Source organism: Schistocerca piceifrons, chromosome 2 (assembly GCF_021461385.2).
Source record: "Schistocerca piceifrons isolate TAMUIC-IGC-003096 chromosome 2, iqSchPice1.1, whole genome shotgun sequence".
Taxonomy (NCBI): domain Eukaryota; kingdom Metazoa; phylum Arthropoda; class Insecta; order Orthoptera; family Acrididae; genus Schistocerca; species Schistocerca piceifrons.
The window spans coordinates 766,523,336-766,537,062 of NC_060139.1; the positions used below are offsets into that span (position 1 = coordinate 766,523,336).

Genomic DNA, 13,727 nt, shown 5'->3' on the forward strand with positions numbered 1-13,727 from the left:
GCAGCACTTACAGGCCGTGTTCCTCATGAACGGTTACAACAACTGGCAGATAAAACGCGCCTTAATACCGAAGAAGACGAGACCGCAGCCTTCCGAGGATGAAGACAAACCGGTTGTGACATTGATCACACCATTTGTTGGGAACACATCGGCAAAGATCGGCAGAATACTCAGAAAATATAATGTCAAGTGCGCGTTTCGCCCTCCATCCAAAACATAAACATTATTAGGATCAGTCAAGGACGACTTAGGACTCCGGAAACCGGGAGTTTACAGCATCCCTTGCCAGTGTGGGAAAATGTATATAGGCCGGACCATCTGGACAGTACAGGAGAGATGTAGTGAACATAAACACCACACAGACAACACACAGCCGACCAAGTCCACTGCGGCAGAGCACTGCATCTCTCATGGACATGACATGAACTACGATGGCACAAAGGTGTTACAGCAATCGAACACCTTCTGGGATTGTCTCCTCAAAGAGGCAGTGGAGATCCAGCTGCATGACGAACTAATAAATAAAGACAGCGGTTTCCAGTTAAGCAAAGCCTGGGGTCCAGCTTTGAGTATGATTAAAACACAACAAAAGTCTACATGGAAATCCGCTCCTGTCAGGATACTCTAAGAAGAAGAAGAAGAAGCATTGTCACCATAACAGCAGAGTTTCGCAAGGAGCCGTAGCCACAGAAGGACTGCGGCCCATGATCTGTCGTGGGGCGCTGCGCTTCCCCCACCACCCAGTGCCACCCTTCTCCCACCACTGGCCGCAGACCACTCGGAAGTGCCCAGACAGAAGCTGCGGGAGAAGGGTGGAGATTATATAAAGTCGGCATCCATCACAGAGCAATCAGACACCAAGAATGGCTGAAGATGACAAAAAGTCAGCTTGCCGAAATATCGCGCCTTTTGGACGATGCTACCTGGCTGAATACCTGAGAAATTTTCAAGATTTCTGTTTGCCAGGAAAACCTCAGATCACAAAAAAAAAGGTGACACACCACAAAGGTCTTAACCAAATGGGGCAAAAATCGGTAGCTGTGATGTATATATAGAGATAAACAAATGATTACTCTTACAGAAATATTGGATGATTTATTCAAGAGAAAGAGCTTCACAAATTGAGCAAGACAATAACATGTTGGTCCATGTCGGGCACTTATGCAAGCAGTTACTTGGCTTAGCATTGATTGATAGAGTTGTTGGCTATCTGCTGAGGGATATCATGCCAAATTCTGCCCAGTTGGTGCATTAGTTCATCAAAATCCTGAGCTGGTTAGAAGGTACTGCCCATAATGCTCAAAAAAGTCTTAATTGGGTAGATATCTGGCAACCTTTCTGGTCAAGGTAGGTTTGGCAAGCATGAAGGCAAGCAGTGGAAACTCTCACTGTGTATGGGCAGGCTTATCTTTCTGAAATGTAAGGCCAAGATGGCTTGACATATAGGGCAACAAAATGGAGCGTAGAATATTGTTGACATACCATTCTGCTATGAACGGCAGACCATCACTCCTTGTTATCTTGCCGTATGGCAGACGACAGTCAGGTTGGTTCCCCGCCATTGTCTAGGGTGTCTCCAGACATGTCTGTGCTGGTCATCAGGGCTCAATTCAAAGCAGAACTCATCGGTGAAGACAGTTCTACTCCAGTCAATGATTTCAAGGCTGACGACATAGACAACCTTGTAGGTGGGCAACTAAAACTGTGAGTATTCATCTTGGGTATTAATAATCACTTCAGCTGATTTGGAGAAGCAAGCCCTATGATACAATTTGTTTTGGATCCATCTACTGTAATGGAATTTGGCAGTTTTTAACCCATGACATACCGTCTTTTAGCAGTATTTTGTATTTGACAGACAACGAATGTTGGGAAAAAGATTCCGAGCTTTTTTGCTCTAATGTTCTAATCGTACGTCACCTGAAGATGTGGCTTTAACGCCATGAAACTGGTAGTGGCACAGTAATAAAGGTCCAAACTACAATGGAAGTGATTATTAATACCCAAGATGATGACATAGAATTTAATCCACATTGTGACATAGTCTAATGTTGAGAAAGTATGTGCAACCTTGTTGTCTAGTCTGGCAGTTAAGTATAGATGAAAATGTACTCTCCAACATTAGAATTTGAACAAGCTAAGCATAGTTATAATACCTTTGTGGAAGAGTGTGAGAATCTCTTTAATTTTCATGTGTTTTCTGTCAGAGAAATGGAGCACTTCTGTTTTCCTCTTCATTAAATTCCTTTTATTACATAATTGCAAATATCCACAAAGTGGTTTCCATATAATTTATCCTATCTCTAAAATCTGACCAGTAAGCTAACATAGAGTATTATTTTATTACCCTCCTAATTATTATTGAACTTGGTTTTCTCTTCACTCATAGGTTTATTTTACATTTCATTTTAGAAATTACTCGTCCATAATTATAACCTTCAGTCATGTCAGCACAGTGTGATATACACAAGCACACAAACTGTCTGCCCACTGCAAGATTTTCTACTGGATTACGGTAATGAAGAGGTTTCTTCCACAGCCATCGGGGGTGCCATGGTGACATGTAGTCTCAAGTATCACATGGTGCCTCCAGGGATGTTTTTCATTCTTTTAACTCACAAACCAACATGAAAACTGCTACTTGCCTGGTACCTCAACAGCTTCTTGAGATTTTATCTTTCAGTCACAGTATTCTGATTCATCAAAAATACATATGACATTAGCCATAATTACTGTTGTTATAAGAACAATAGTTTGTGACACTTTTGTATCCTCTGCTTTATAAATAGATGTAATAACAGCATATAGTTGGGTTGTTTTGGGGAAGGAGACCAGGCAGCGAGGTCATCAGTCTCATCGGATTAGGGAAGGATGGGGAAGGAAGTCGGCCATGCCCTTTCAAAGGAACCATCCCAGCATTTGCCTGGAGCAATTTAGGGAAATCACGGAAAACCTAAATCAGGATGGCGGGATTGAACCGACGTCCTCCCAAAATGCGAGTCCAGTGTGCTAACCACTGCGCCACCTCGAACAGCATATAGCATCATGTCTGAAAACTCAATTTAACAAAGAGACATGTTTCAGGTGTGAGCCAATGTATTTGCTTATTTCATTACACCATAATTTCAATAGCTTTACAAAAATATCTCCTATGATAGTAGAGGTTGTATTTTCTATTGAGGATCTTATTTTTTGTTTTTTATTGGCAGTAACGGTTGCAAGAAAAGATTCGGTTAGTTCATGGAAATTATGTTTATGTTTCTCTGCAGCTTGACTTTAGTCACCAGTGCAGTTTATTTCACTATTACAAATAAAATATGGTAGTTAAGAAGTCAACTGTGTTTTGCTAATCAACTCTGTCTATGTTTCATATTACAATGCTGCAACTGTTCTACTTCACAGGAAAGAAAACTGACAACATGTAAAACAGCTATAGATATATCAGACTGCTCACCATAGTGTGCTGTATATTCACCTAAATTTTTACCTACTGCAAAGAAAAACCAAGAATCAAGAAAGGGAGCAAGCTGACTATAGAAGTGGGTGCAGTACATGGAACACTTGCAAGTCTTGAAAGAAATTACTGCATTGAGCAATGTGTATAAATTACTGTGTTGTCTATGATTGCACATTTTAAGAAAGTTTAGACTCAGTTTCAACAAAGTCTGTACTAACAGCCTGTGAGAAATATGACATTGATTCAACTTATCATAGTATACTGAAGAACACGAACACTGATGACCCAACACATTATGACCACTGCCCACCACAAGACTGACTGTCTGCCAGTGGCGTTTTGCAGATGTGGTGCATTAAGGGAAGTATAGAATCAGAGCAGAGGTGAATGGGGAGAGGTTCTAGCAATGATAAGGGCTACAAATGGGGAACTGGGGCAGGTCTGATGACAGAGTACAGTAGTGATGCAGAGACAGGTGTTTTGGAGCACATCATTCAGCGCACATTGTTGAACATGAGGCTTCACAGTAGACAACCCCTACCTATTCACATGTTGGTCTAACAGTATTGTCAATTACAATTGTTATGACCACAGGATAATTGAATTTGGACCCTGCAGCAAAGGAAATGGGTCACCTGGTCAGACAAATCATGTTTCTTGTTGCACCTGGTTGATGATTGTGTTGGGATATGCCATCATCCAGGCAAACGACTGCCCCGAACATGCACTGCGACATGAACACATGTCAATGTTATCATTATGCTTTGGGGGACATTCCCTTGCACTTCCATAGGGACTGCAGTGATAATCAAAGGCACCATGGCATCTGTGAACTATGTGAACTTTCTTGCAAACTGTTGCAACACTTCATGCTTGATCTTTTCTCCAATAGTGATGGCATCTTCCAGCACCATAACTGTCTATGTCACAAGGCCAGACTCATGCTAAAGTGGTTTGAGGAATTGAGGAACACGATAGTGAATTCATGTTGATGTCTTGACCACCAAATTTACCTGCCTGGAACACAATGAAACATCTGGGATGCTATTGTGTGCCCACAAACTGACAGCCCATAATTTGTGGAAATTGTGTAATATGTGCACGAATATCTAGTGCCACTTACCTCCACAAACCTACCAAGGACTTGTTGAATCCTTGTCACTGAGAATTGCTATGTACAGGGTTCTAAAGGTGGACCAAAGCACTATCAAACAAGTGGTCGTAATGTTTTCATTCATCAACGAATGTTACACCTTCCACTAGACGTACAGAGCAAGAGCAAGGTAACAGTATGGCACAGTCTGTGAACTCACAGTGTGGAGAAAATCTCTGTCCAGTATTTGGTTTTCTGTAGTTCCCATAAATTCCTCAAAGCAAGTACTGAGGTTTTTGTGCTTTTAAAAGAAGACCAATTACTTTCTCCACTCTACCCAATTTTTCTTTTTAAACTTGTGTTCCATCTTCTCTAATGATGTCTGCCCCGACAGCTGAGTGGTCAGCATGACGGATTGCCGTCCTACAGGCCCAGGTCGATTCCCGACTGGGTCAGGGATTTTCTCCGGTCAGGGACTGGGTGTTGTGTTGTCTTTATCATCATTTCATACTCATCTGGCTCGCAGGTCGCCCAATGTGGCGTTGAATGTAATAAGACCCGCACCAAGGTGGCTGGGCCTGCCCCGTAAGGGGCCTCCCGGCCAATGATGCCAAATGCTCATTTCCATTTTTTTTCTCTGATGATCCACCAACAGAACATTAAATCCTATTTTTCATATTCCTTCCACTGCACATTGTCAGAATAGTTGGAAATTCAGAATTGAAAGAGAAATCAACAAGTAAATTCCATGTCAAATATAATCCTAATCACCAAAATTATTTGCAGTAGTCCTAGAGGAAGTTTTCAAACCCTTAAATTGGAAAAATAAACAATGAATATGAGCTGTTGGTACATATGTGAACTACTTTCTTTTTACTGACAATTTTCTAGTTTTCATCTCTAGTGCAGATAAACTTTAACAAGTAAAGGAATGGTGTAATGGAGCAAGTTTGAAATTAGAATGCAAAATCGTTTGTAATAATCCAAAATTAATGTATAAGCAAAATTACAAAAAGTAGGTAGCAAAAGTTAAATATATTGTCACAAAACCAGCAGATGAGTTTTTGTATTTAGAGCAACAATTGGACAGACAACAAAAGTAAAAACTGAAGAGCAAAAATTGGTTGGAGTATTTTTATAAAGTAGACATAGTTTTCAAAACTAAACTGTCCATGTGCCTGAAAATGAAAAATTACAATCAGTATGCGTTACCAGTTTTGACATATGAGAATGGGACAGGAACTTAATGCAAAAAGCATTCGAAGACAAAGGGTTGATCAGTGGGCATTAGAGACACGCGTGTTTGCAATTACAAGGAGAGAAAAATGGACTGGGGAATGAACTGAAGTGGAAAAGAGAATGATGACTGTATTGAAAATGAAATAGAGGTGGATTGGATCAACAGCCAATGAATGAATGAATGTTAGGTGGACCAAGAAAATCATAGGTTGGATTTTAAGGGATAAGAAAAGTTAGAGAATGTGAGTTGGTGAAAGGTAGCCGGATGACATTAAAGAAACTTGCAGAACAATTATAAATGTCAGTAGCTAAGACCATAAAATACTGAAAAGTATAGATGAGGCTCTTATCTATCTTTAAGAGAAGACACATTAAAATGTCTTATGTCCTGTCAGTTTTGGAATTGGTGGAATTGTTTGAGTGGTGGAGGTTGATTAAAGAATGGCATGCTCTTGGATGTTCTGCTGAGTAGTTGTTTCCATTTTATGCACATCAATTCACACTGCATGGTGGAGATTGATTTGCAGTGGGCACAGTTTTCTCGTTGTTTCTGGCTTAAGCCAAATGTTTTAAGAAAGATACTTTCTTTCGTTAATTTTACATGCAGTGTAAAAAATTATGTTGTATTCAATAGGCATTTTGAAGACTCATTTTATAAATTAATTTGTATGTGGGAGTCTTTTCATTGTGCCTGCCTGCAATTCAATTTGTCACCTTCATGGTGATTGGCAACCTATCATTTTTGTTATATGTTGAAATTTGTTTAATAGTATTTAAGATTTTTTAGTTAGACTTCTGCATATTTATAACATTTATAATTATATGAAGCTGGTCTTTCTGGCATGAAATCAGATTTATATCCAAAGGTGTTTAGTACTTTATGGTGACATTGATGTTGAATATGACAAGTAAATGGTCCTTTAACATTTCAGATAACAAAGCTAAGGTTTACTATGGATTGCTGAAAGAACCAGACATTCAATATCTACCAGTTGAAGAAGAAGAAGAAGCTGATGCAGATAATGCTGATAAACCAAAGAAGAAGAAACCAAAGAAAGATCCTTTGTTTTCCAAAAAAGCAAAATCAGACCCAAATGCTCCACCACCTGATAGGATGCCTCTTCCAGACCTGTAAGTACATTTCTTTGTTAGTGTGCTTATATGCACTTATTGCAGTCATTTATATCTCATTATATATTTTTATGACTTGGAAGATGATTTGATCAGAGTGGATAATGTCCTGAAAAGAGGTTTCATGATATCCAAAATCAAAACACAGAACTAAACATTGTCAGATTAAATCAGCTGATGCTGAATGAAGACTTCATGTTAGGAAACGAGACACTAAAAGAATAAGACAAATTTTACTGCTGAGAATATAAAGTGTAGACTGGAAGGAAGCAGATGAAAAACAAGACCAGATTAATTTGCTTGGTGTTAATGAAACTAAATATTGTGTGATGATTGTCAAGTAAGAAATCCTATGTTTGTCCTTTATATGTAATCTTGAGATGAACTTTGGAAATTGAATGTCAATGAAATTATACATCTCAATCTCATTAGTTTCTCTTCACTCTCAGGGGTGATTTACATCTTCACAGTAAATAAAATATTGAGATATTTGTTCTAGATTAGGCTTAATAAAATCAATTCATACTAAAAAGGCATTCAATAAATGATACCAAGATTCAGTCACAACTTTGCCATGTTATATATGATATGTTGGTCTTTCTGTCTCATCCTGTCCAATAAGTCTCCCCCAACCTGGGATTTTGGGCGACTTTTCCATAACTCTCCCTATTTCCTGAACCTTGCCAATCCTTTTCCTTCATCCCTCTCTCTTCCTCTTGTACCCTTCTGCCAAAAGAAGAACCACTGGCTCCAAAAGCTTGCACATTTCAATATCCTTTATATGTGTTTTCTCTTGCTGCCACCAGGTGAGTTGATTTTTTTATCTATACATATTATACAATATGATAAATTATGTTTGCATTTTAAACCTCAGTCATCAGGTATAATCATTTAATGTTTTGGGTTCCTGAGAGAGATTGTTTGCATTAACCTTCTGTAACAGTATAAACATATTCAACAGCAGTGTTACCATGAAGTACTAAACATTTATGTTTATAAATCTGATTTCATGTCAGAAAGACAAGGTTTAGTATAGGTGTCTTACTAGACACTGTATAAATCATAACAAATATATTCAGTCGCTAAGGTTTACAATTCTGTTTGAACAGAGGTATAAACCTTAGTGGCTGAATTTATCAAAAAATATTAATGGCATTTAGAATTAAAGCATTACAGATATCCTGTGATTTTTTCCCACCTAGTGCTTCAGTTTTTTCAGCCATGTTGAGTAGTATCTGCTAATTCAATTATTTTATACTTGCACCTTCTGACAGGTAAACTCTGAATATTGGATGAAGCCTTTTTCAACTTGAGTGTCTCTCATGGCACTAAAGAACAGAAAGAACTAAGTGTTAAAAATTATGTAGGTGTTCTAGAGAAAGTAAAATGGAGATTTTATATATTTATTTAACGAGATATATGCAAATGAATTGCAGCAGTGTTGCTGACGAGACAAGAAGAAAGGACAGATAAAAATACCATCTGTACCTAAATTGTAACAATAGAAAACTGTTGGTAGAATGTAATATATTTGAATAAAAGCTCATAAAATTAGTAATTAATTTGCCACTTCAGTTGTACTAATATTTATCCAACCCGTGACTAGTTTTGAGATTTTAAAATCACATCTTCAAGTGTATGAAATTATAGTATTTGGTAATACATAACATGTGGTCAGGCAAGTCAGTGCAAGGGTTCCAATCATTGCAAGATGGCAGAAACTGTCCACTGCTGGGCAGCCATATGGTAGAAACGCCAGCCATTACTGTAGCAGCTGGTGTTCCTACCGTGCGACTGCCCAGCGGCAGAGTGTGTCCACCAACATGAAATGATTGGAACTATTGCACTGACTGGCCTGACCTCATGTTATGTATTACCAAGTACTATAATTTCCTACACCTAAAGATTTGTATATCAAACAAAATTTGTGCCTGGATTGAGGATGTCATCTTGGATGGCAAGTCATCAACAGAAGTAGGAGTAACTTAAGGTATGCCCTAGGAGAGTGTGATGGGATCCTTGGCAACAGCAGTGTTAATAACCTCAGACTTGCAGATAATGCAGTTGTCTATAGTGAGATACTATCTCTGCACAAATATTCAGGCAGATCTTGAAGAGATTACAAATTGATTCAGTGATTGGCAGCTTGTGTTAAATGTTCATAAATGTAAAATTATGCACTTTGCAAAAAAAAAAAAAAAAAAAAAAAAAACAGTAGTCTGAACAACAACATCAATGCCTCACAATTGGAATCAGTCCAACACATACCCGGCATTAACAATTTGTATGGATCTGAAATGGAATGATTACATAGGCTCATTTGTAGGTAAGGTATGTTGCAGACTTCGGTTCATTGGTAGTACTAGGCAAAAGCAATCAGTCTGTGATGAAGATCCATGTAACGCATGCTGAAATACTGCTCAGATGTATGGCACACATAACAAATAGAACGAACAGGTAATACTGAATGTATACAGAGCAGGGCAGGACGAATGGCCGCAGGATTGTTTGGCTCATGGGAGAGTATCACAAAAATTTTGAAAAACCTCAATTGGCAGATTCTTGAAGATAGACACCAATTATCCTGTGAAACCCTACTTACAAAGAACTCCAGAATATAAACAAAATATAGTCTTATCAGCTCTTGGACAGCCTTTAGCTAACTTTGCAGCTTTGGCCTTTTATATATGATTCCTGTCTCAATTTTCTATTTACAACAAAACTGTGGAGTTTATGTGCAGAAGCTATGGACTTCCTACTAGGCTTTGTACATAGCTTTCAACCAAACTACTGAGCAAGGTGGCACAGTGGTTAGCAAACTAGACTTGCATTTGGGAGGACGAATGGTTCAAACATGCATCCAGCCATCCAGATTTAGGTTTCTGTGATTTCCCTGAATCACTCCAGGCAAATGCCAGGATGGTCCCTATGAAAGGGCATAGTCAATTTCCTTCCCCGTTCTTGATACCATCCGAGCTTGTGCACCGTCTCTAATGACCTCATTGTCGATGGGACGTTAAACTCAATCTTCATTCCTTCCTTCTTTCCTTCAATCAAACTACAATTTTCAGGGTTACTTTGTGATGGACTTTTTCTATTTGTTAAATGAATAAAAATGTGTATATACCATCGTCCTTATGAATTTTTTGTATTATTTCCAGGAAGGATGCAGACAAAGTAGAGAAGGCTAAGGCTATGAGAGAGGCTTCAAAACGGGTAACTTTAGGTCCAGACTCACTTCCATCCATATGTTTCTACACATTACTAAACTCTCATAGTATGTAAGTATCATAATCAAAAGTAAATAGCTGTTCTGCTACCTCTACATATTGTTTTAAGTTGCTTATTTTCATGTTAAGACGTTACTGCAAATAATGCCATTCAGATGGAGGTACGTTACACCCTTGTGTTGTGCTATTCAATGTTTAAGAACCAGAACTGTTTCTTTAAGAACTGGACTGAAGAGAATAAAGACCCTAGAAATTTCACAACTTTGAGATTGGGAACTCCTCCTATATAATTACTTACAAAAAACAGACCATGTACTATGCACTTAATGTATCCCTTTTTTTTCTTCCCCCCCCCCCCCCCCCCCTCCATCATATCTGGTTGTAAATCACCTGCCCTCGTCAGCTTTTATATTATTTTTATATTCCCCCCCCCCCCCTTGCAAATAAATTGTGACAGTGTTTTCTCTGATTGAATAACAACTTGGTTTATTAGTGATACTAACAATAGCAGATAACTTTATTATTTTTTGAATCTGAAATGCTTTATTTTTGGCTGTCAGTACTGTAGTTTTTAGTGAGAAATTCGACAATATTTAAGCCTATAAAATCTAACAAAGAACTGTGAAAAGGACTTTTCTAAAGTTGGAACTAGCAATGCTGGTGACACATTAAGTAGTAGTCCATTCATGGCAAAATCTTGCAGCAGATATCAGTGTCACATAATTGACATTTGAAATTTGGAAAAGGAGGCATCCCAAATGTGTGCAATAATCTACAAAGTGCTTGTCTTTCCTGCTACAAAATAAAATGATTTAACTTCACAGAAAAGAATGTTACTGATTCACATGATTTTATAGTCTTCAGTGCATAAAACTTACTTCCAGATATTATATGTGGACACAATATTGCCTCTGACGTTCAACACACCTGAGTCAGCATTAACAATCAGGAGTCCAGTAATTAATATTTCTTAGATTCACATCTCTCAGGATGTCCAGCAAACCTTGCAATCTTGAAAAATTGAAAAGAGCTGGAAATTTTCAAAATTAAGGGAAAAAACCTGTAATTTTATTCAAAAAACTCAATTTTTAAAATTTTGACAGTGTATCCAGTCCATATTATTATTATCCAATCCATATTATTATCAGTTTAAACCATATGCAATGTTTCAAATAGCACTTGAATATTCAAAGGAAAATCTGCATGTTGTACACGTACTACCTGTTTGTGATCCAATGTGTACACAAAGATTTATGACTGTTGTATGCCTGTTGAGCTGTCACATGAGGCAGAGATCCAAGGCAGCTTACTGGTACTAGCACGAGGGCTGGGGAGAATGGGGAATTCATTACTTCCAAGTTGGACACAAAGCTGCTATGATGGAAATAACACACAGAACTAATACATTTTGTAAAAACACTTTATAGAGCTGTTTGTGCACAATTTAATACAATATCTGAAACTAAATTAACCCTGTTGTAACGCTTATTATAACAACTGTTAGATCATTGCTGTGGCAGCAGTCGAAAACAAGATGTCATAGTTATGAAGATTACCAACTTGTACTGATATATATTGAACAGACCTATGGGACAGAACGACTGCTCAGTGGTAACAGACTGACATATTATTATGGCTGAAGAAGATAGCCTTTGGTTTACCTTCAGGTTATCCACCATCTTGTGTTGATAAATCGATAGCTTGTGAATCCTTGCATGGTCACCTCACTGAGCAGATGGGTAATAACCTTCAAAGCAGTGGAATGAATGCTTAGGCAGCTGGCAACCACAGGGTGACAAAAGATGCAGGGAAGCAGTGCTGCGGTGGAAGTGACACACAGGAATAAAAAGCTTTCATGGAGGCACATATAGAGAGATGTTCACAGTAAATGTGATGCTTATTTGTACTAATGGAAATAAATCAAGGCTGTTGTAACAAAACTGTTCAGGTAGGAGCAGACGAATGACATTTTAAACATTTATGATTGTGTCTAATTTTACAATGTTAATACAGTTATCAGTTTTAAGTAATTATTCACATCATCAATATGCTCACCTATTTCCATCTTCATCCGTTTGCAGCACTGCATGGCATTTATAATAATATTTTTCACTTCTCCCTTTGTTAATGGAGTTATAGATATGGATGGACCAAGAGTAGCTTCTTCATTTATCATTTTTCCACTCATGCGTCCACACAGATCAGCTTCAAACAAGTGACTGTTTACTGCATAATGACTATTTAATACAATGCCACACACTGTTTGAATTAAACCAAAAAAATGCCTTATTGCTCAAAGATATATAATATATATATAGACAGATTTGCTAATAGAGTTGATTATTTCAACATCAACAAAAGTCTTTTCACTGATTCCACAATGCACATTCTTTGTACAAAGACAGTATGAAAAATAAGTAGAAGGATGGTGAAAGAGGAAAGGAGAAATGATTACTGAACAAACAAAAGCAAGCTGAAGTCAAAGAATTAGAAACGAAAAGAGTAAGTATGTTGAACGAAACCTCAGAGATTTTGGCAGATATAGAAAATTTCAAGGAATGATTTATTCATCTCTATTGTGACAAATTTCTAGAGTTTGTTCATTTCAATCAGCAAGTAATAATGTAAGTCCACTGAAGAGGCAAAGAAACTGGTACACCTGCCTAATATAGTGTAGGGTCCCTGTGAGCACACAGAAGTGCCGCAACACGATGTAGCATGGACTCGACTAATGTCTGAAGTAGTGCTGGAGGGAATTGACACCATGAGTCTTGCGGGGCTGTCCATAAATCCATAAGAGTAAGAGGGGTGGAGATCTCTTCTGAACAGTTTGTTGCAGAGCATTCCAGATATGCTCAACAGTGTTCATGTGTGGGAAGTTTGGTGGCCAGTGGAAGTGTTTAAACTCAGAAGTGTGTTCCTGGAGCCACTCCGTAGCAATTATGGATGTGTGGGGTGGCAAATTGTCCTGCTGGAATTGCCCAAGTCCATCAGAACTCAAAATGGATATGAATGAATGCAGATGATCAGATAGATCTAGACATATCAGTGGTCTCCTAACACTGCAACTCCACATGCCCCACACCATTACAGAGCCTCCACCAGCTTGAACAGTCCACTGTTGACATGCAGGGTCCATGGATTCATGAGATTGTCTCCATACCCGTACATATCCATCCGCTCGATAGAATTTGAAACGAGACTCGTATGACAAGGCAACGTGTTTCCAGTCATCAACAATCCAAAGGCGGTGTGGACAGGCCCAGGCGAGGTGTAAAGCTTTGTGTTGTGCAGTCATCGAGGGTACATGAATGGGCCTTCAGCTCTGAAAGCCCATATTGATGATGTTTCATTGAATGGTTTGCATGCTGATGTTTGTTTATGGCTCAGCATTTAAATCTGCAGGAATTTGTGGAGGGGCTGCATTTCTGGCATGTTGAACAATTGTGTTCAGTCATCGTTGGTCCTGTTCTTGCAGGATCTTTTTCTGGCTGCAGCGATGTCGGAGATTTGATGTTTTACCGGATTCTTGATAGTCATGGTACACTCGTGAAATGGTTGTACGGGAAAATCCCCA

The 13,727-nt window shown here is 38.5% G+C and overlaps 1 protein-coding gene across 1 annotated transcript in view; it reads left to right on the plus strand.

Moving 5' to 3' along the window:
- LOC124776465 (transcription initiation factor TFIID subunit 5) overlaps positions 1–13,727 on the plus strand; it is a 64,896-nt gene that overhangs the window by 35,050 nt on the left and 16,119 nt on the right. Inside the window, exons 5-6 of the mRNA XM_047251478.1 lie at positions 6,722–6,920; positions 10,082–10,201. Of these exons, the coding sequence (XP_047107434.1) occupies positions 6,722–6,920; positions 10,082–10,201 (319 nt within the window). The remainder of the gene's footprint in view (positions 1–6,721; positions 6,921–10,081; positions 10,202–13,727) is intronic.